Genomic DNA, 20,834 nt, shown 5'->3' with positions numbered 1-20,834 from the left:
TACAAGCCCTCCGTTTTCAACTACTATGGACATCTGCTCCATCCTGCTGTGGCGGTCCTCTTTCTCCTCCTGTCGTGCCATCTCGAAGCCAGCTGAGGAGCACGTGCCGTGCTGGGCCCTGCGCGGGAGCAACACCGGCCAGGAGGAGGAGGAGGGCAGATGCAGCCCCTGCGCGGCTCCTGTCCTGTGCGCTGCTGGCCCCAGGGAGCCTGTGGGGAGAGTTCAGTGCAGAGCGGGGGGATGCGGACGCTGTGATGGTGCCGGCACCTGCTGTTTGCATGGTTGTTTGCTCATGTCCCAGTGCTGCTGTGGTAATAAGGCATTGCCTGTCACAGTAATGAAGCACAGCAAGATTAAACTGTAAAAATAAGAACCTGTGGCATGGAAGTCCTAAAATGCTGCTGAACTCTGAAGCCTGTTTTTGTGAAGAAAAAGACACAACAGGCCTGGAGTCCTGACCCTTAAAGGTTTGTAGTCTCATTTACTCCTGGGTCTCATCTGTACTGAGAAAGTGCTTATTAGCATTTCTGAAAGCAGGGCCTGAGCTCTGGAGGTCTCGGTGCTGAGGCGCCTTTGTAGCATGTATTCAGCGTGTGCCGAGCGCGGCTGACACTTTTGCAGTCCCTCCACCTCTCACGTCCCACATGCAGCAGCAGCAGGGCTCCAGCACTTGGGTTTAGTTGGTAGGCTGAGGCTTATTTCTTGACAGTAGGTAATACTCAGTCCTTTCTGGGGAAAATGAGCCTTGGTTTCACACCTTCTGCAGCCACAGGTTGCGTTTGCTTTGTTTCCCCGCACTCGCTGCCCAGGTGTATGTTAACTTCTGCATAAGGAAAATGGTGACTTACGACTTTGTTTTGATCCAACTGCATATGATGTGATGAGTGTTTTTGATAAAACAGTGCAGTGTCTTACTTGCTTCTGCAGCTTTTATTTGTAATTATGTTTTTTTTATAGAGCCACTGCTTGTTAAAATAGGCTTTCTGTCTGTTGGATAGCAGTTTGATTTGCAGTTGCATCTGTCTATGTAGAGTGTATGTGTGCTTAAAAGCAAATTAGTGTGCATTAGTGTGCTTAAAAACAAATAACAGATTCTTAGTTTTTTTTGTTGTTGTTGTTTAATTGAAATGATTTAAACTGAATATAGTACAAAACCTGCAAACTTTGAAACCAGCTCTTTTCTATTTTAATTTTCACTCTAGCCCACCCTTGCGGATTTGGCTGCCTGGGACTAGTTGCTTGCTCAGAGACGACCAAGACTCTGTGTCTGCAAGAAGTACAAATGAGATGCTACTCTCCTTGTTGCCCCCAAGTATCAGTGACAATATTTTATAAATACAAACCTAAGGTTAGACTATGGAGTCTGTTTTTAAATGCAAATCCAGGAGAACGGCTGTAATTTCACAAATGGTGAGCGCTGGTTAGGATGGTGATGGAGTTAATGGGATCTGTAACTGGGTGTACATGTGTTGACAAACAGGTTTAGCTCCTAACCTTTAAACTTGTGTATTGGTGGGGTGAAAGGAAATGTCCTTGGTGTTAAGCTGGGCTTGGCTGTGGATCTCAAATGGCTGGAGCTGGTGTGAGCCCTCACTGGCTGATGGGACCTGAGTTTATCCTGCGGTTCTGTTGGCATTCAAGGGAGAGTTCCCCTTTCCATGTGTAGCCTGTGGTGTAGAAGCTCTTCTGAGAAATGGGTGTAATATATTATTTTCTTTCTATATTGTATACTATTTCAATGACACAACAAAGGAAGTAAGCAAGTAGGAGTATTCTTTAATATATCAAAAGCATTTTACATGATTAACTTTTTTTTTTTTAATGTCATGTTTGCAGAGTACCTTCCTTCCCTCTCCACTTCCTCCTCCTTTTATTGATGTGTTGTCTGTAGTGGTGGTATCCATTAGATGGTTCAAGTTCAGTTTCCCTGGAATGAGGAGTTCAGTTTCAAAAAAGGACTTGGAAAATGCTGCAGGGTTTTTTTTCCCCTTTGCATGACTTGAGCTTTGAGGCAAGTTGAGTGTCCTGCTAAGATTTAATTCAAAGACTTTCTTATAACATATGCACAGATTATAGGAGTCGGCAAAGAGGACTTGTTTGAATAAATCAAGCCTCCTAGCAGTATTATGGAGGTATTTATTACAACTTAGTTAAGACTGCATTGACCTTCATACTTTATCTGCAGGACTGATATCCTTCATGCATTGAAATTAGTTTCCAAATCTGTTGTTCTAAGAGATAAATTTTTGCAGAGTCACTGGCAATTTTAATGTTTCAGGCATTTAAAGATGATTTTTTTATCTTTATTAATTGCCTAAAAAGTATGTGCAATCAATGTATTTTTTTGGTTTAAAACAACTTCCAGATACTGGATAGCTGAGTGTTATATTCGTAATTGTATTTGTCTGTTGGTGCTGGAAGTGCTCGTGCTTGAGACCACTGAAACAACCTGGTTTTCTTTCTACTTTTGGAGCTAACAGTTGTTGCGGTAAGCTGTTTTCATGGCATTCTTTTCCACCGATAGCTCTTCCCAGGTTGCTGTGTAGGTTTCTGTATTGAGTATCTCAAGTCTTGCCACTAGCTCAGAGTTGTCTCTTGAACAAAATTGAGTGAGTTTTATGCATTTATACTTCAAGTCAGAAGAGCAAGACTGGGTGGTGACTGACAAAACATTCAGTTATTTCATTTTTAAAATCTAAACCAGGATATTGTACCCATTTGTAATGTACCTACGGTGGGGCAGGTGAGAAGCCCGGTGTTTCACAGTGCTGTGCCTTGTGGTATGCGTTTCACTTAAAGGCTTCTCAAACCCACCTTAGAGGGTCCCATACCCCAACGGCTCTTACATTGCTGCTGGCAGTTTAACTCTTGCGTTTCACTTTCTGTTGGGCAGCCATCTGCGTCGCGTCAGTATGTCATGGGGGATTCGATACTTAAAGTGGTGGGGATTCAGGTGTGGAGGCAGGAGCCATTTCCTTGCTGTTTGTCAGCTCTACTTTGTCTCGTGATGACTTTTACTGCATGTTCCTGGCAGAACATGCACTTGTGCATACACTACCTGTCTTTAGACAGAGGGTTAGAAATTCTAGAGCCGTTATCTGGTTCTTCAGAGCACCAAGAATTTCGCATCCCTCCTTCATCTTTTTGTCCAGATTCAGGCAAATGTTTTCGTGCTGTAAGGTAAGCAATTAATAGAGTTTTGCATTAAAATGGAGAAGTCTATTCTGGCTGTTTTCTTTATTTGCTGATAACCCCCAGTCTTCTTGTAGCCTGTCTGCTGGAAAAAGTAGCTGGAGAAGGCAGAATAATGCTAGAGACTTACTGATTTGTAAAAAACAGAACCTTGACAAAAACAGTTGCTATCTTAAATGTTGCTGAATCGAACCAAGCAATTCCTAATAGCTTCTGTTTGCAAGCAGTTATAAATACAAGAGAACTTTTTGGGACACCCTGTCATGTGTTGTTCCCTGGTCAAGTTGAATGCTCGGCACCGAGTTCGCTGGGACCGGAGCAGTGACTTCCACATTCTCACCTGGACTTGACGTGCAGCCCTGTGGAGGTGGCCTTACCAGCTGGGTAGCGCAGCATGGGTTGGAAAGACAGATCCCATTCTTTGTTTAGCTGGAGCTGAGCATTTCCACATTTATTAACCAGCCTTCCCATTTTTAAGTGTGTTGCACAGCTGGTGGTGCTCTGTTGAGGGTCAGAAGCAACTGGACCTCGGGCAGGTGCTGGGATTGGAAAAATCGCTTAAATTCATATAGCCTCAATGAAAGAAGATAAATGCCAAATGTTGCATCAGTGGACCTGGTTTAAATAGATTGTTGTTTTTTTCTGTGGTGGACTAGTAGCCCTGTTAAAAGGTTAAGTGTACAAGCCTTGATCCTATTTTGTGACAAAAGGACTCTCCTTTTCTCCCCGTTAAACATTTTTATCCTAATAAAAATGCACACGCACATACAACATTTCCACGTCTTTGAGGCAGAAAGGATTACCAGGGTTGCAACCTTTCCATCTGCTGCCAGGTTTTTGTTTCTTGGTCTGTGCAAACCCAGCAATTTGCTCTATTATCCTGACGTGAGGGGCTCCTGCAGAAGTTGGCCAGTGCAGCAAGCTGCCTGCCTCGACTGCACGCGCAGAGGCACCATGCCTTGTGCTGCTGGCGCCAGCCTCCTGGGGAGGCTACACAGGCAGGGAGGCTGCACAGGCCGTGCTGCTGCCTGCTGAGCTGAGGCCAGATCCCTTTCCTTTGCTACAGCCAGTGCGAAGCCTCTGCTCAAGGGTCGCGACGTGCCGCTGGGGCATTGCTCTGTCAGCACCTCATAGGGGTGCCTCTCCAGGACCTGAGGGCATCTGCGCCTGAAGAAGCGATGCTTTAAATGTGTGTTGGTAACTTACTGCTCTGCTTCCAGCAAATCCCAGGGTTCGGTGTTCTGCCCACGGGCCTGGGGCGAACCCCGGGAAGTTGGCAGAAAGAGTGGGGCTTTCCCTAAGCCCTTGGGACAGGAAAACACGTGCATTATTGCAAAGGAGCGTAGCGGCGCTGTGCAGTGCGCTCTGCACGGGCTGACCCGACTGTCCTTCGTGGGTGCTTGCAGCGCTGTTGTTGCCTTTGTGTGGACAACATGCAGCATGCTCCAGAGCCAGGCGAATTACTGTGAGCCCAAATTGCTGCTGATGGCTGCATTTGGTATTCTTCCCAGCACATCCTTTGTGCCATTTATATTTTCCTGAGAATTTCTTTGGAAATACAAGAAAGTAAGGTTTGCGTTCTTCAAATGCAGTTCTCTGGAGGAGTCTTGTTCTTGCTGTTGCAGTGGGGGGAACAAACAGCTTGGGGCTGGCTTCTAGGGAAATGGGTTTACTGGAGAAAAGCACAGAAATGTAAGGGTGCAGCTGCGAGGGCTGCGGGTCAGCCACAGGAGGTCGCAGTGTAGGTGTGGTGGAGGGATATGCTAAGTTTTAATAGTTAATCAATCTAACTCTGGTGATAGTAGGTTCTATTTGCATATATATATATATGTATACATATATATTTATAATCCTCACATTCAATGGGTTTTGTTCACAAAGGTCATGCAGAAGCTGTTCAGATAAGAACACTTGCGTGCACTCTTGGCAGCCATGAAGATAATAGGGATCCTGTGCCATGTCTTCAGGAAAGCTTTCCTTGAGAAGAGCAGGAGCTGAGTGTTGAGACAAACACAGATCTTGTCCTCACAAGTACAAAAACCAGATAGGTTGTCAAGAGTAGAGGCTTCCTAAAGAGATCAGAGCAGTCTTTATGTGAGAAATTCTGAACGCTTTTAAAGAAATAACAAATTCTCCGGAAGGATGGCTGTAGGTTGCTGCTGCTGGCGTTGTTGGCCAGAACATAAGTGCTTATGGCTGAGTCACCAGGCGGAGCTGCTGGGCAGGGGCTGGCGAGCAGGATGCTGTCCCCAGGCCTCGGAGGGAGGAGCACAGCTGCATGACTCGATGGTAAGAGACCGCTGAGGGATGCGATAACTGAGGGTGGTGGACTCGGACTAGATTTGGTCACAGTTGGTCTGGCAACTACAAAAACCATGGAAGCAGAGCTACCACTGTTACATATTTTTTAAATAGCAGAATAATACTGGAATGTTTTGCTTTTGTAGTGGGGCCACCAACATGCTATCAAGATGGCCTAAAGAAAATGTTGGTGGTCACACCTCCAGTAAAGGATGAATTAGCGATCTGTTTGTCACTGATAAATCCTCACAGAAGCAAACAAATACGCTCGTGTTTACAGAGCCACTGTGCCATATGTATATGTAAAAAAAAAATACTTCAAAGAACTGGAAGTCCACCCAAAGTTTCTGTCTGTATTGGACAGGAAAATTTCTTCAACAGCTGTGACTTTAGTGACATTGGTAGCATTTTTATTTCTTTGTCATAGAAGCATCAAACTTTATTTTGCCTATCTGTAGTTGACATTCTGGGCATTGCAGGGCTGTCTTGGAAAGATTTAGAGTGTGCTAAGAGTGCTGAGCTAAGGGATCTGTGGCAGATAGTGGCTTTTACAGGAAAGAAAACTAGAACTGTGTTTTCCTAGTCACGGGACAGCACTTAAAATGGCTTGAGAAAATCAACATTCCACCATAAATTGGAGCTAGTGAGATGTCTCACACTTTGTCTTTTGTTTGCGGACGGTCAGACACTAGGGGAGCATATGCTTGTCAAGTACTTTGCTTATAGAGCTGACGGTTGGAAAATCTGTAAATGCTGGGCTTTCAACTGATGGTGCCTAAAGACTAAAGGACAAGAAAGGTCTTAAACCCTGTCCGGACTCTACAATGCTTAGAGAACCCGGAGCTTGCCCCAAACCTAGTGTCCTGGAGACCCCTTCTTGGAACAGCAGGATCCCTGCTACGGCTCCCAGCAGGGAGAATGACAGGAGGATGGGGCACAAGAAGAAAAAGAAGGCATAAAAGCAGGTATGTAGAATGCTGTGCTTCCCAAGCAAAGAACTTGAGAGCATGGTCATCCTCGTTGAAAGCTGCATATGGGCCCTCTGGTGCTGTATGCACAGAAAAACAGTAAAACAGAAGAAGAAGTATGCACAGTAGAACAGGAGCTTAGAGAAGTGCGATTGTGGTTGCTGAATCACAAAACACATGAGGAGCAAGAATCCTACTCCATGTGGCCGGTTAGCAGGGGGGGTGGTTTTGTGCCTGCTGTGCACAGTGTGGATGGAGTGAAACAATCCTGGACAGGGGAAAGGAGAGCGAGCAACGCCTCGGCAGCAGCTCTGTGGGGTTCAGGCGAGTTATTTGTCCGGATGTCACCGAGGTGGTCGTGCAGACTTTTGCTGATCTGTGAACTTTAAATGGTTCCTTACCGTCACAGATCTTCTTCTACTGTCAAAAGATTTCTTCTACTGAAGGCTGTTCTAAATATTTGCTTGCTTTTGCCTCTTTCAGTCCTGGTTTTGAGGATGAGATTTTTCAAAGAGGGCAAATGCCTCCCGCTCATGTGCTGTGCCTGTAACTGGCAGTGTCCTGCTGAAAGGGCAGTGGGCTACCTGGCCTTGACATTTTCCCCCAAAAGAATGTGGCTGTTTTCAGGAAACACTGACCTCTAATTCAGGGGATTTGGGTGTTTCTGTACTGTTAGTGTGTTGTTACAAGAGAGGGAATGAAGCCTGCACTGAGCAGCCTTGTAGCTGATAGCTTGAAAGTTTTCTTCAGTGCTGGAGATCTTGGTTCTGATTGACAGATTTGCTTTCTGGGTATCTTTCTTTTGTCTTGTGCTGAAAATATTAACAAAAGGAGTTTGCAGCTACTGTGATGCGAACCTCACCAGTATACCTGTAATGGATTGCATAACAATGGTCATGGGAAATCAAGTACTGCACATTGCAAGTGGACCGAAAATAAAGTTGGCTCCTACCCGAAGTGGTTTGTTATGTTGGGTTCTGGTTGTGCTGTACAGTTCTGTTGAACAAATTCTCCTGCTTAAAAACAAGGCTGACAGGAGAAAGCTTGTTTCAGAAGAAACATTTCAAAAGAAGCTGTCATCCTAGAGGATCCTATCCAATTTTTGGTGCGCTCTTTATCAGTGACAGTTGGCAGGGGCTCTGTCGGGTTGGAGTCCCTTTGTCCTTGCAGAGAGTGTGAACGTGTCTTCGTAAGGGCTGATGTTCTCCACAGAGCTTATCTCCTCGGTGAGAGACCCCATGCAGCTGCATTTCAGCCAGCTTAGATCTGCGGCCATGTCGATAAGGCGTGTGGTGTGTGAGCACCCGTTGTGTGCAGGTCCCTGATCCCAGTGTGTCCCCCTTCTCCCGTGGCACCCCAGCCTCATCGTGCAGCCAGTGAGGCAGCTAGTGCCTTGTCATGACTGACTGCAATAATGTTAGATTAGGGAAAAGGTGGTTTTTTTTAAAAAAAAAAAAAAAAAAAAAAAAAGGCATGAAGCTGCCTTTCCCAGCCTCGGACCACGTGCCAGACCCCCCCAGCATTGAGACTGGGCTCACTGGTGTGCGTGTTGGTGCACACCTTCCCGCCCGTGAAGGAAGAGTCTCTCCACCCAGCTAATTGTGTCATAGGAGATACAGATGTTAACTACAGAAGAGCTTTTACGATGAACTCGTGCATTAGTAAGATGAATAGGGAATAATCACTGAAGGGGTCACTGTGCACAAGGAAGCGTAAACACTCATGGTTGTTTCCTATTTATAACCACACGCCGAGAAAGGCTGCTGCTGCTGGGCACTCGCTTGCCCCTGCTTTGTGCTAAATTTTGTTCCTTCTGAATGTTTGTTGGACAGGAGAGCGTAGCAGAGGGCTGCTTTTGTCCCGAGTGGTTTCTCTGCTGAAATGCCAGCAAGAATCTCTACTGTGAACACTGGGCCTAATCAGAAGTTGTGCTGAGCAGGGCACGGTTAAACCACAAGCATGAGTCTCACAACAAAGAATTTGTAATAGAAAGCCTTAGATGAAGTGCATGTGCTTTCTCTCCTCATAAGGAATATGTAATTAGTATATCTTTGAAGTAAGAAAGCATAGGTATATATGTGTGAATCCTCTCCTCCCCACTCCAGGGTATGCTCCAAGGATAATTAAAAGGACCTTTTCTTTTGGTCCTGCTTCGGCAGTAGATTTTTCTCAGTGGCCGAGCTGAAGGTTTCAGATGGTGAAGAACTTCTTCCCCTGCTCTGACAGACCTCTGCAACAGGTTTCCTGCCTGCCTCTGTGGAGTGAGGCTCCCCCTCTGCAGACACCGGGTTTTGAAGGAGATTTTGCTGGATGCCTTTGCATGAAGGAATGTGCTGAAACCCGATCCCTTCTGTAGCTTCTTCCCTGGTCCCTAGGAGTATCGCATGTCCCCGTTGTCTCATGCACCTTTGTTTTAAAATAATATTAAGCCTCAGACACCAGCTGATTTACTTTAATTCAACATCCAACTTATGTTTGATTTCTTTTCATATTCAAGTGAGCCATCTGGCTTTAATGAACTGTAACTGTTTTTAATGCTGCCTCCAGTTGCTAACATCTGAATATTTCATGTGCTGAAAGGAGGTTTGAAATGCAGAAGTGAGACTGAAGAGTCCAAAGTATTTCCAAATCAGCTCTGTTCCAGCAGCACTTGAGCTCCCCTCCCCTCGAGGTTTATCAAAAGGTAATCTTTGGGGTGCCAAACTGCAAGCATCAGCCATGGTGGGTGCTAATTGCAAGTACTCTCAATGTTGTGTACATAAAATACCAGTGCTGCTTATGAAATCCTGAATAACCACCCAACTTGGGCAGAATATCAATCAACTTCAACAGGAGCTGCCAGGATTTGGCATCTTCTAAATAAACAGCCTCTTAATTTTGGGGGGGTGTTTAAATATTTCCTCATTGTAAACAACAACAACAAAAAACTAGTTTTACGTCATGTAGTTTAGTTCTAGAAGTTAACTGGGAGCTGGATACCATAAATGAACAATATCTTAATTTCAGTTAAATTTCAACGGTACTTTGCCAAGGTTATACTGATGGAAACTAGTGATATATCCCTAAATTTGCTGAGCTGTGTGCTTCATTAGTTTTTTTCACAGCATTGCCTTTGTTTTGGCTTAGCAGAGTGACATCTGATAGACTTCCTATAGGTCATTATCAAGAAATACTTTGATTAATGATAAAAAGTACATCGCAGGTTAGGTCTTCACTGTGTGCCAAGCATCATGCAGGTTACCAGCAACCTAATCTTGTAGTGCTAGAAGTTTAGATCGAATCTGTCTGCAGAGGGAAACCACCTTCAGCAGGGGTGGTCAGGGAACACCGTGGCTTTGGCTTTCCTGCACAGTGTTGTCCTGAGAGCATGGAAGGCAGGTACGTAAGAAACAGGTGGTGGTTGTTGGAAATTGCTTTGTTTCTCTTAAGCTCTGCTAAATTTCTCAGTAAATTGCTCATAGGGACAAAGCTGAATTGGGAGTTAACTGATGGCTTTGTGGGTATCCACCAAACCCAGACTTTCTGAGCTGGAGAAGAGCAGGTTGGGAGCAGTACTGCAGACTGGCAGCTGAGTTCCATCCAGTAGCATTCCCGAAACTGTAAAGAATAAAGCCGTATAAATATCTTCTACATGGTAGGATTTTGTTGCATTATACCCCCATTTGAAAGGAGCTCTTAATGAGATACTTAGTCTTGCACGTGCACCGATTTTTGTTCCTCACTTGGTAATGGACGTTTTCAAGTTGTTAGTTCCAGAGAACTTCCTACACCACTGAGCAGTGTTGGTGGATATTTCTTTATTCTGTTCCAGTTTTTGTTTTATTTTTCTGTGTGTGAAGCTCACAGTATTGCATGCAGGAAAGCCCAGCTGGGCCTCTCAGTGTTTTGCATTGCAGTTCCCTAAAATTTATGCCAAAAACAAGCTCAGTCTACAGAGCAACTTTGGCATCTCCCTTTGAGTTAACACATGACTTGAGTTTGGTTGGACCTGCGGCCATCTAGCAACCTGGATGCTCCATCATCATGCTCAGCACACCAGCATTTGCAGCCTGCTACACTCAGTATTTTACAATTACACCGTGGAAATCCTCCACTTACAGGCAAGTGATTGTCCCGCTCTACTCTGCGCTGTGCGGCCTCACCTCGAGCACTGTGTGCAGTTCTGGGCACCACAGTACAAAAAGGACGTGAAACTGTTGGAGAGTGTCCAGAGGAGGGCTACGAAGATGGTGAAGGGCCTAGAGGGGAAGGCATATGAGGAGCGGCTGAGGTCACTGGGCCTGTTCAGCCTGGAGAAGAGGAGGCTGAGGGGAGACCTCATCGCGGCCTACAGCTTCCTCATGAGGGGAGTGGAGGGGCATGCGCTGATATATTCTCTCTGATGACCAGCGATAGGACCCGAGGGAATGGTGTCAAGCTGTGACAGGGGAGGTTCAGGCTTGGTATCAGGAAGAGGTTCTTCACCGAGAGGGTTGTCACGCACTGGAACAGGCTCCCCAGGAACGTAGTCACTGCACCAAGCCTGGTGGAGTTTAAGAAGCGTTTGGACTGTGCTCTTAGTCATATGGTCTGAATTTTTGGATAGACCTGTGTGGAGCCAGGAGCTATACTCGATGATCCTTATGGGTCCCTTCCAACTTGGGATATTCTGTGATTCTACTTTGGGAGAGGTTTTTTCTTCCCCTTTGGTTTTCTTTCCAAGTTCTCTGCCTCAAAACGGGGGAGACACATCCTTAAGAACTTGCTTTCCACTCAAACCCTGAGAGCCTGAAGATACTGCTATCACAAGTGACAATGACGCTGCCCCTTCCGTCCCCGAGCCTGGCGTTACGGGAGCTGCCTTCTCTGGTCACCCTGATAGACTGCTGAGCAATGGGGCGGGCAAGCTGGCCACCTCAACTTCCCTTTAACAGAGCTGCTTCTTCAAAACTCTTCAGTTTTTAACAAGTAGACAGATTTTCAAAGGAAAAAACATGCTGTTAGATTTTTTTCAGACCAGCTGTAATTCACAGTCTGCTTATTTGAATGACAATACAAATGAAACTGCAGCCTGCGTAAAACTGCTTAAAGGCTGCAAGCAGTTGTAGTTGGATGGAAAATGATCTTTAGTCATTGGTAGCTATCTTGTGTCCAGTCCAGTTACAGTTTCAGAAGGGAAATCACAGTGGCACCTCTAAAAGGTGAATCTTTCACCTCGCAGAATCTTTCACCTATTTATGGTGCTCATTTTGAAGTAAGATTTTGTTTCCATCTGCTAGGCAACTTGTGTTTTTTGGGCATTTGTCCATGCTATAGTAGGGGGGAAAATTGTTGCTGTTTTCTTTCTTTTTAAACCTTGGAAAAAACAAACAACCTCTCTAAGGATTATCAAGTAGTCTTCATAGACACTCCAAGAGTACAAAACTCAGGACAATTTAAGACTTGCAAATGTTTAAGGCTTCCCTCTTGTAAACCGTAGTTACTCAAAATGTGTTTGGGTGAGAAATGCAGCCTTTGTTTTTAAAAAATTTCCATCATTTCTAGTACATTGTTTAAAAAGGAAAACAAGGTGCTTCCCAGGCGTTCAACAGAAATGCAAAGGAAATCTGAAGATTTTTTTTTTTTTTTATGATTTTTAAGCTAATAATTTGTTTCCAGGGCTGGAGGGCCAGGTGTAAAAACCACTTGTATTGGGCTTGCTTTAGACCTGTCCTTTTTCAGTTTCTACGAGTAATAATGAAATAATGATTTAATTGCTCATAGGAATTGCAGTAATGGTTTGAAAGCCATGGCTTCTAATCATAAAATGTTTAGGAGCGTATTTCTGCCATCTGTACTTTGTTTGCTTTAACCTGATAGCTTAAAAACAGGTTATTTTTGCCTGGTGTGCATCGAGGGCAGGAATAGCTTCAGCCTGTGAGACCCAGTTTGTGTGTGCACATGCGTGTGTGTAGTGAATCCACGGTGCAAAAAACAACCACCTTCGGGGTGTTTTTAGTTTTTTACATGTGCCATTCTGGCATGTTCTGCAGAACGATAGCTTCTGGATTAGGGCTAACATGGTAAAATGTTAAATGCTTCAGCCATCTATGATTGTACGGCTTCTCTCTTTGTAGGGTGGGTTTGTCAAAACAGACTGCGCATTTCTTTTTGTCCTGCTGTCACCAAAACAGTTTGGGGCTCAATTGGCAGAGAGGCGTATTAGAGATTGGAGAGGGGCTGTGTTCCTTGGAGACACTGAGATTTTTCTCACAAATTTTCTCAGACAAGATCTTCTGCAAGGCTATTTTATTTGCGATTGCAATGGTGGCTGTCCTGCAAGCAGGAGCACACAGTAAGAGTTTGTCATAACCGTGTATTCCCTATTACCCAACACCTGATTTCTCCCTGTTTCCTCAGTGGCTGAGTACAACAGGTTCCCAACCTACTCGACGCACTTCTATACCATATATGTACAATTTTATTTGACCAACTGTTAATTACTCCTCTTCCTTTTTTTTTTTTTTTTTTTCCTTCTTCCCTCGTGACTAGAGGGCCTGTGATTTTTGTTTTTACTGATTTCGTACTGCTCATCCTGTTTTTCTTAGCTATCCTCCTTGTTTTGGGACAGTGGGACCTTCCTCTTATCTGCTTAACATACTCCCTACTGCTGTGCCACACAATCACTTTTGAATATGCAAGGTTAGTGGAATTTTCCACTGCAAAAACACCTTCTATTGCAAAAACACAACTTTGCTTCTCACAACTCCCCCCTCTTCTTTTCTTACTCCTATTGTTGCTTTTGCACCTCTTCACATACCCCGCTCTTGAGTTTCCCAACATTAGGGCGCAATATTCTTCTTCGGATGTCACAGGGAATGACAGATACACGATGCCATTATTATTACAATACCAACAAATAGTTGTTTGAGCCAATTCCATTCAGGTAACCACAAAGTTCTTTTCTCCCAAATGTTTCTAAATCCCCAGGAAGTGTCATCTTGAGCCACTCTATATAGGATCTTTTTTTTTTCCCAAATATTTTTGAGATCAGTTAAATTCATCCCATTTGATCTATATACATACAGCAACTAGCACTAATTACAGCGCATGCTCCTCCTTGTGAGGTTAACAATAAATCTAATACCATTCAATTCTGGAGTACTATTTTTGCAAACTTGTTACCTCCTTTTGTAGTGCCTGGACTGCATCCAGAGTGTTATTTTCTAGTTCTTCAATTATAGCCAAGATATTTACAATAGCTTTTTCTAATTCACTCACCCCTAACTTTTTTTTTTTTTTTCTTCAGGATCTCTTCTTGAATGTCCTGGCTGCCAGCAGGATTGAAAGTGGGAGACAACTCATGACCACCAAGCTGTGACAGCCTCGGATCCCCCTGCTTCTAGCTGCTTGGAATAACCACTGGGTTACTGTGGAGATGAATGGAGAACAGCAGTATGATGCAGGTAATAGAGTGGTGGAGCTCTGGGGCTAAAGGTTCTCAAAATATTTGGCAAACAAGGTGGGGCAAGCTCAAATTTTAGTTACTGTGGGATACATTATGACTACTGAGCTTAAGTTTGGTATCGCTCTGTTTCAAAAGCGAGGCGTATCATTGGCTTAAAGGAGAGCAAAATCCGACCCACCCTAGTAATTATGTTTCTAAGACGCTGTGTCTTTCCTCTTCATGATGCCAGCATGAGATGAGCTTATCGCTACTATTTTAAGGCATTTGCCTGTCAAAGTGGTTAATATTATCTTGTTCTGTCCTCGTGTGCCTTCATGTTGCTCTTAATATTCTCACAGGGTTGTGCTGCTGGTTTAAGAAGTCAGATAATCGAAGCTGTGTGGTGCTGGTGTAATCTGTCCCGGTTTTCTGATGTTCCTTGCTGCTCCCTTTGATGGGCTTGGGACATCAGCTCCTAACCTGCTGCAGAGTGTTGTATTATGATACATTAGCTCAGGTTTTGGTTCATCTTGAAGCACCAGGCTGAGGAGAATGTCTGTCTGGGATGGCTGGGGATACTAACCACTTTCTGAAACAGAGTTCTTAGGTTGTATGCTCGCATGGGGACCATCTGTTTTTCTGACTTTGCTGCTACAGTTTGTTCCTTCTCCTTGAGAAGGTCCCTGCCCACAGTGCAGTGTTGGGACAGTTAATGAGAAGTAAATTTTTATTTGTAGTTACCAGTATAAACCATTTGGTTAGGATTTTGCAGAGTATTATTTTCCTTCGATACTTGTCCAACAAGCAGCCCTTCTCATAGGACAATTCACCATTGGTAATTTTTGTACCTCTACTTTATGGAAGTCTGATTGCTGTGTTACTGAAGAAATGTTAAACATGATTTTAATCTACAGTGCTTTTGGCAGAATAACACCTGCTATCTGACGCTGAAACGGGCTTTTTGATTATTAATTACAGCCAATCACTCAGGTTGTTGTCAACGTTATATCCTCAAATAAGCAAGAAAAAGCAGCATGCACAAGTATGCAGAATGTCTCCAGGCACATGCAAATGCAGTTTCCTCTGCTACTGGGAAGTGCTAACTTCTGTCAGGTTGTGTAAGAAAGAGTTTTTGCGGCTGAGAAGAACATTAAGGAGATGTATATGCGGTCAGCAGCAGGGTGTTCACAGGCTGATGGCCTGTACACGGATCTGTACTAAAACCTGTATTGAAATGTTTCCATTTTCCTCTAAAAGTTGCAGAGGTCACCCAGTCCTCTCTGCCTGCTTATGGAATAGCCGTGAAGGGCTCCCTGTTTCTTGTAATTGCTGAACAGGTATTTTCCTGAGCATCCTTTCAGTGTCTGGTTTGCGTACAGGTGGCTGTGAAAAGCAGATGATAACGGAAGAGAGCTTTACTTGTTCAGTGCGAAGGCAGTTTCCAGCAAATGCTCACCATGTAAACATAAGCACAGTGGTTTTGGTGTTGCACCCTTGGCTAGTGTTTTCTGCAGTGCTTTGACTTAGACCAGTCCCAACCACCACTGGGATGTTCACTCCCTCCTTTGACTGGTGTCATGCTTCCAGCTGATGAATTTTAGCAGGTTTTGGAGATTCCACTCTCTTTCTGTGGGAAAGACAACTTTCATTCTTGTCACAGTCTTCCTCAGCTGCCAAAATTCTAACCTGTCTTTATTTATTCATGGCCTTGCAGCTGGTATAGAAGGAAAAGATTAACTGTTACTAAAATCAGATTTAAATATATCTAAGTTTCAGTGTGAGAAACCTTTAGATTAGCTTTAACTGAAGGTCTTGCAGACTTCGATGTGATGTACTTAAATGTCCAATGTGACTGTTATCAACTCAATCACGTTAAAGGTACATGAAAGTTATTTGCACTGAGAATTTAACTCCAGTCCAAGGATCAAAACAGTCTGGTGTAGACCGCTTCCATTGTAGGTATATTTAAATGCTCATGTCCTTAATATTCCACTACCATCTTGTGTCCAAATGATACAATTCGGTATTCTTCCTCTACCTGTATGTGTCAGAGAGCAACAGGACGTAATTCATAGTTAAATCCAGAAAGGAAGAGTAGATGTTGAAAATAATGCTAGTAGAAATAGTGATAAATAGGAAGGGGTATACATATCCAGGAAACTTTGAATATTCTTACCATTTTCTGACCTTCAGAGTGAATGTGCATTCTCCACAGAAGCTCTGTAGGACACTTCTCAGATTTTACTTACAAAATATGTTAGCTTGATTTGAAAGTCTTCCTGGCAAAAACTAGTTGTATGGTGAGGCCACAGGGATGAGAATCACACCTGGTTTCTCTCCCTGCCTGTGTCGAGGTTGTGCTTTGCCACTGAACTAATGTGTGCTTCAATCTCCTGTCTAATAAAGAAGAATATGTCCTGTTACATAGTGGAAAGCAGAACTTGTTTAGAACTCACAAGCAATTAAGGATATGGAGAGGAAGAGGGAAAGTACATACATGTACTCAAATACAGCACTACTTAACAAATTGTGCTTTAAGATTAAATGGATAAAACACATTTTTACTTGTTGTCATCCGTCATCCTAATCTACAAGTTTTCTCACAGTAGAATTGAATTGCTGGTGTAAATAGAAGAGGTTTGCCTGGGCAGTTTGAACTCGAATTGATTTGGATGTTTAATACAAATGTATGGCCCCTCAGGAATGCAGCTTCATTAAACCGGTCCTCTGCGTATCCCAGCATCTGCTAACCCACCAGAACTGAGCTGTGCAGTAGGGCCTGCCAAAATCTATCAGTGGACCGGATCAAAGACGTCGTTTAAAGAGGGCCCGGCTCCGCTGCAAGTATCCTACCAGTAAAAGCAGAAAAGCAACTGGATTCCGACTCAGCTTTCCAGCACATGTGAGTCTTGCTGGAGAGCAGGTGCTTCACCCCACTCTTGAAGTGTTTCTGCAGTTGGATGTAGAAAAATAGGTAGTGGATTTCTGAGATTTTTCTTATTTTCTATAGTCCTACCATGTGGCCATTCCATAATTAAAACATAATTTACTTCTCGCTATGTGAAACACGGTGGAGTGTTTTTGCTGGGAGCTGTATCCAACGAGCTTGTCGTGTTCCATGTTGATTCAGCAAGCGCAGCACTGAACGACCTGGGATGCTGCAGCTGGGCAGTCAGTATCGCATAGCTTGACAAGGCCATCAGCTGGGCCTGCCTCCTAAAGCTAGTTTCAAGAGAAGCTCTAGGCGTGCTGGTTGGATTTGGCCATCAAGGGGTTCAAAGCGATCTGAGCCCTTCTCCCCACGTCGCAGACCTGGAAGGAAATGGCTCTTTGAGGTAGGAAAACACACAGGCTACAGGGCCCGGGGATTAGCGGCGTTAAAAGGACCTGGGATAGCTCTGATCAGTTTGGGAACTGGTTTTGACCCTACTTAGAGGCAAAAGGGTAGCAGGAAGGGCATTCAAGCAGGCTTTCTGGGAGCTCCTTGTGGCAATTAAGTGGCAACATAAGTTACTAATTGACCCTTTCAGTGTGTTAAGTGACCTGTGCCTCATTTAAGGAGCTTAACTGCCCCTCAGACAGCTATCTGATGATCCCGTGTTACTGAAGGCTCAGAGCCGTCTCTCTCGAAGCAGACCAGTATGCTTAGACATTGCAGCGCAGGGCTTTGGGGGCTGGATGAAAGCCGGGTTGTTGCTGTTGTTTAGCAGTCTTGTGCTAAGGAGGAAGAGGGTGAGCAGCGCGAAGTCCAAGCAAGTTCATTCTGAGGTTTGCCTGACCATAAATGTTCTGTTCGAGCTAATGTTTCTTTCCGCTTTGGTTCACCAGCTGTAAACTTAACCATTTTGATGGCTATATTAAAGTAAAATGTTGTTTTAATGAGTTAAGAAGTCTTTGTTTTTTCAATGAGGTTATATTTTTCTTAGAATGACCTGCAGCCAAAACTTGGCTCAGCTGCACTCTAGTTTGCAAGCAGCTGTGTTCTGTGACTTATCCTTTCTACTCCCTCAAAATTTGTTAAATCAAGGTACTTACTTTTGAGTTACTTGCTTTTGTCCTTTTCCAGGTCTGTTTCTGCAGTAAGTTAAAAATTATCCTCTAAAATTGGTGATGATGCTCAAGCTCCAAATTTTTTGAGCTCTCAGGCTTGTGAAAGGCCACTATAAGCAACTCTGTTTGAAAATAGCAAAATGAAATTGGATTGGGGAGCAATATGAGCTGCTTTTAAAACAGATACTGTCATCATCAAACAAAAGCTATCTGAAGATGTATTTTTAAATTTGGGGAAACATTCCTAGAATTCCAATGAAAAGTCAAAGATGAGCTTAACATTCATTTGAAGAGAAAATGAACGCACCATACCCTGAGAATTTAGAGGTTTTTTAGATGATTTAAAGTACCTCAGACTTCTGGGCAAATATTTGCCTCTCTCTATTGAAGGAATAAGAAGTGCCGTGAAGCATTCTTAGCAGATTTTCAGCACGTCCATGGCTCTGATAAGGGAATGTGATAGCATTTCATCCTTTTTTTTTTTTTTTTTTGGCCACTTAATGTTTCCTACTCACATTACTGCTTCTCGAAAGAAGAGTTGCCACCTGTCCTAAGAAAGACTGAGAACACAGGGAATGTTAGCATCATGTAACCTTCGCTGAGCTCTCCCCACACTTCGGACACGCTCTGATTTCTCTGTTCCCATGTAAACATGGCCCCGGGTTTCCTGGTACAGAGAGGTGAGCATCTCTCGTCTTCATTCACAAAGACAGCTGTGGTGTAGACTGTAGAACCGGTCTAAAAGTGAAAATTGAAAGCTTTACTTTTGTTTCACGTCCCTGCCATGCCTTTTCGCTACTGAAGCTGTAGTTCGTGTGTCTAGGTTAAAACTGCCACTTCCGTAGGGTGGGAGCAAGCCTCCCTTGTCATCCTGCCCTCTGCCTGCAGGAAAAAAATAATAAAAACACAGGGGCTGTGTGGTGAACGAAACTGGGGAGTAAAATCCAAACTGTTCTGGTTGCAGTGTCTTCCCAGGAACGTGGGTTACACGTTAGAGAAAAAGGGGACTGGCTCACTTCCCTGCTCTCTTTCCCAAGCACTGAAGGGGAGACCATGGGTGGAGGGACAGACGTGATAATAATGATAGAAAAGATGACTAAATTGTAGAGTGTGGCTCTCACTTACAGCTGCTGTCTACCCTGACAGCATGAGTGAGTGTACAACTGTGGCTTGAGTGGTTTTAGCCCATTCTGGCTTTAAATGCATCCAGAAATGAGGTTTTCTTGCTCTGAAGAAGCTGTTGCACCTTAAGAGCTGGTATTTTAAGTGACTAATTTGAAGGCTCTTGATTTCAGTTGTGTCTGGAGCTACTTTTCTTAGAACTACCCTGAATCCTTCTCGGTGCTTTTGTCACACTGAAATAAATACTTGCTTAAAAAAGCTTTTTTTTTTTTTTATTTCAAACTTTTTAAAGTCTTTCTTTTCAAATTACTTACGGTATTGCTGTTTCCTGGATGTTTTTTAATTGCATACACTGAAGGTCTGGTGTGCCCAGAACTTTTTAGTCTCTTCCTAAATATTTATTGATACAAACACAGGGCTTATGCCTGTACTCCCCTCTCTTAGATTTATAAACAATTTATGCTTAACCACAATACTCAGGATCTCACTATTTGCCAGACGAGATCCAACTTACAGTGCCCTTCACATACAAAAAGAGGTGAAATAGTATTGTTTGTGTGTCGAAATGCATAACTGAAGTTCATTGCACACTTGCGTAGTCAATCATTTAGAGGTGATCTTTGTTGTAGTTCTTAATAGGCCAAAACTTAAGCCAACAGGTTGCTGGATAGAAGATGTTTGGCTTCTCTTCCAGATGCTGGTTCTGGCGTGGAAGAAATGGAATTCAATTGGGATGAGTATCTAGAAGACACAGGAGCAGTCGCAGCCCCTCATGGATCTTTTAAACATGTGAGTAAGGGATCGTGTCATTACTTACCAATTCCTACGTCATTTTTTTAATATGCTGAATGTTTAGGGTTTCTTTGAGTGAGTTGATGCACTAAAATCTGGAAGACTAACTAAAATCACATTTCCTAGAGTAATGAGAAATGCGGAATTTCTTTTTTTTATTATTGTTTGTCGTCATCTCGTTTGTACATAGCACAGGGTAATCCCATCCCCATGTGCTGAAAGTTAAGGGGTCCCTTGTCTTTTCTGCACCAGAGGATAAGCTTGATTTTTCTCATGAAGACTGAACTGGCCAGTCTCTTTTCTTTGGGGATTTCTACTAGTCAACTGCTATGGAGTAGCTGCGCTTCAGAGAATGGTGCCGTATGGTTCTTGAATAGCAGAATTCAGATGTGCTCTCCAAGAAAGTTTTAATGATGGTTCTCAAAGAGGCCAAGGGGAAAACAATAGCTCTGTTGAACACTTGACTTTAATAGTTAGAAAACTGATTAGGATCACAAGGCTTAGTGGATGGGATGAAGTCTAGATAAGCCCGTGGCTTTGCCTTTGGATGTTTTAAGTCTTTTGTTGGTGAACTTCAGAACTGCACCGTCCCATTGGATGACAACTGAAGTGTGGCTTGCTGTACTAGGACATCAGTGAAAGTGAGCTGCAAAATATTAAAGAATCTATTAAAATACAGCACTTGTGTTATTAGTAAAGATCCACAGTAAATGTAGGCTTTGCAGAGACTCTTCCTTACGCTACAGTTGTTAAGTTCTTTGCTCCGTATAAGCTTTCAGGTATCGCGTTTCTGGAGAGGAGAGACCTTACATTTGTTTTTATTTCTTAGTTTACGAAGGTTCTAGCAGGAGCAAGCTTATTCAGCAGTGGTGCTTGCACAGCCCACATTGAGGAGTGGCATCGAGTTGGAGCAGTGGCCTTTTGTAGGAGCAGTGAGAGGTGCTGTCTGCCTGCTCCTTTGGTGTGCTTTGCCTTGTTTGATCTCCATTAAAAGAAGCCTGCTC

At 43.7% G+C, this 20,834-nt stretch overlaps 1 protein-coding gene across 4 annotated transcripts in view; it reads left to right on the top strand.

Moving 5' to 3' along the window:
* Nucleotides 1-20,834, top strand: part of SFMBT1 (Scm like with four mbt domains 1) — a 92,325-nt gene that overhangs the window by 41,439 nt on the left and 30,052 nt on the right. For 3 of the 4 annotated variants that reach the window (XM_040569278.1, XM_040569277.1, XM_040569279.1), the window contains 2 exons: nucleotides 13,729-13,885; nucleotides 19,733-19,827. In XM_040569278.1, coding sequence (XP_040425212.1) covers nucleotides 13,858-13,885; nucleotides 19,733-19,827 — 123 coding nt within the window. In that variant the 5' untranslated portion in view covers nucleotides 13,729-13,857. Of the gene's footprint in view, nucleotides 1-13,117; nucleotides 13,366-13,728; nucleotides 13,886-19,732; nucleotides 19,828-20,834 lie in introns of those variants that run through there. The other variant, XM_040569280.1, reaches the window with a different exon arrangement.

Source organism: Cygnus olor, chromosome 10, assembly GCF_009769625.2.
Source record: "Cygnus olor isolate bCygOlo1 chromosome 10, bCygOlo1.pri.v2, whole genome shotgun sequence".
NCBI classification, from domain to species: Eukaryota; Metazoa; Chordata; class Aves; order Anseriformes; family Anatidae; genus Cygnus; species Cygnus olor.
Note: the sequence above shows the minus strand (reverse complement) of the source record. Positions and strands in the feature narration are given on the sequence as shown.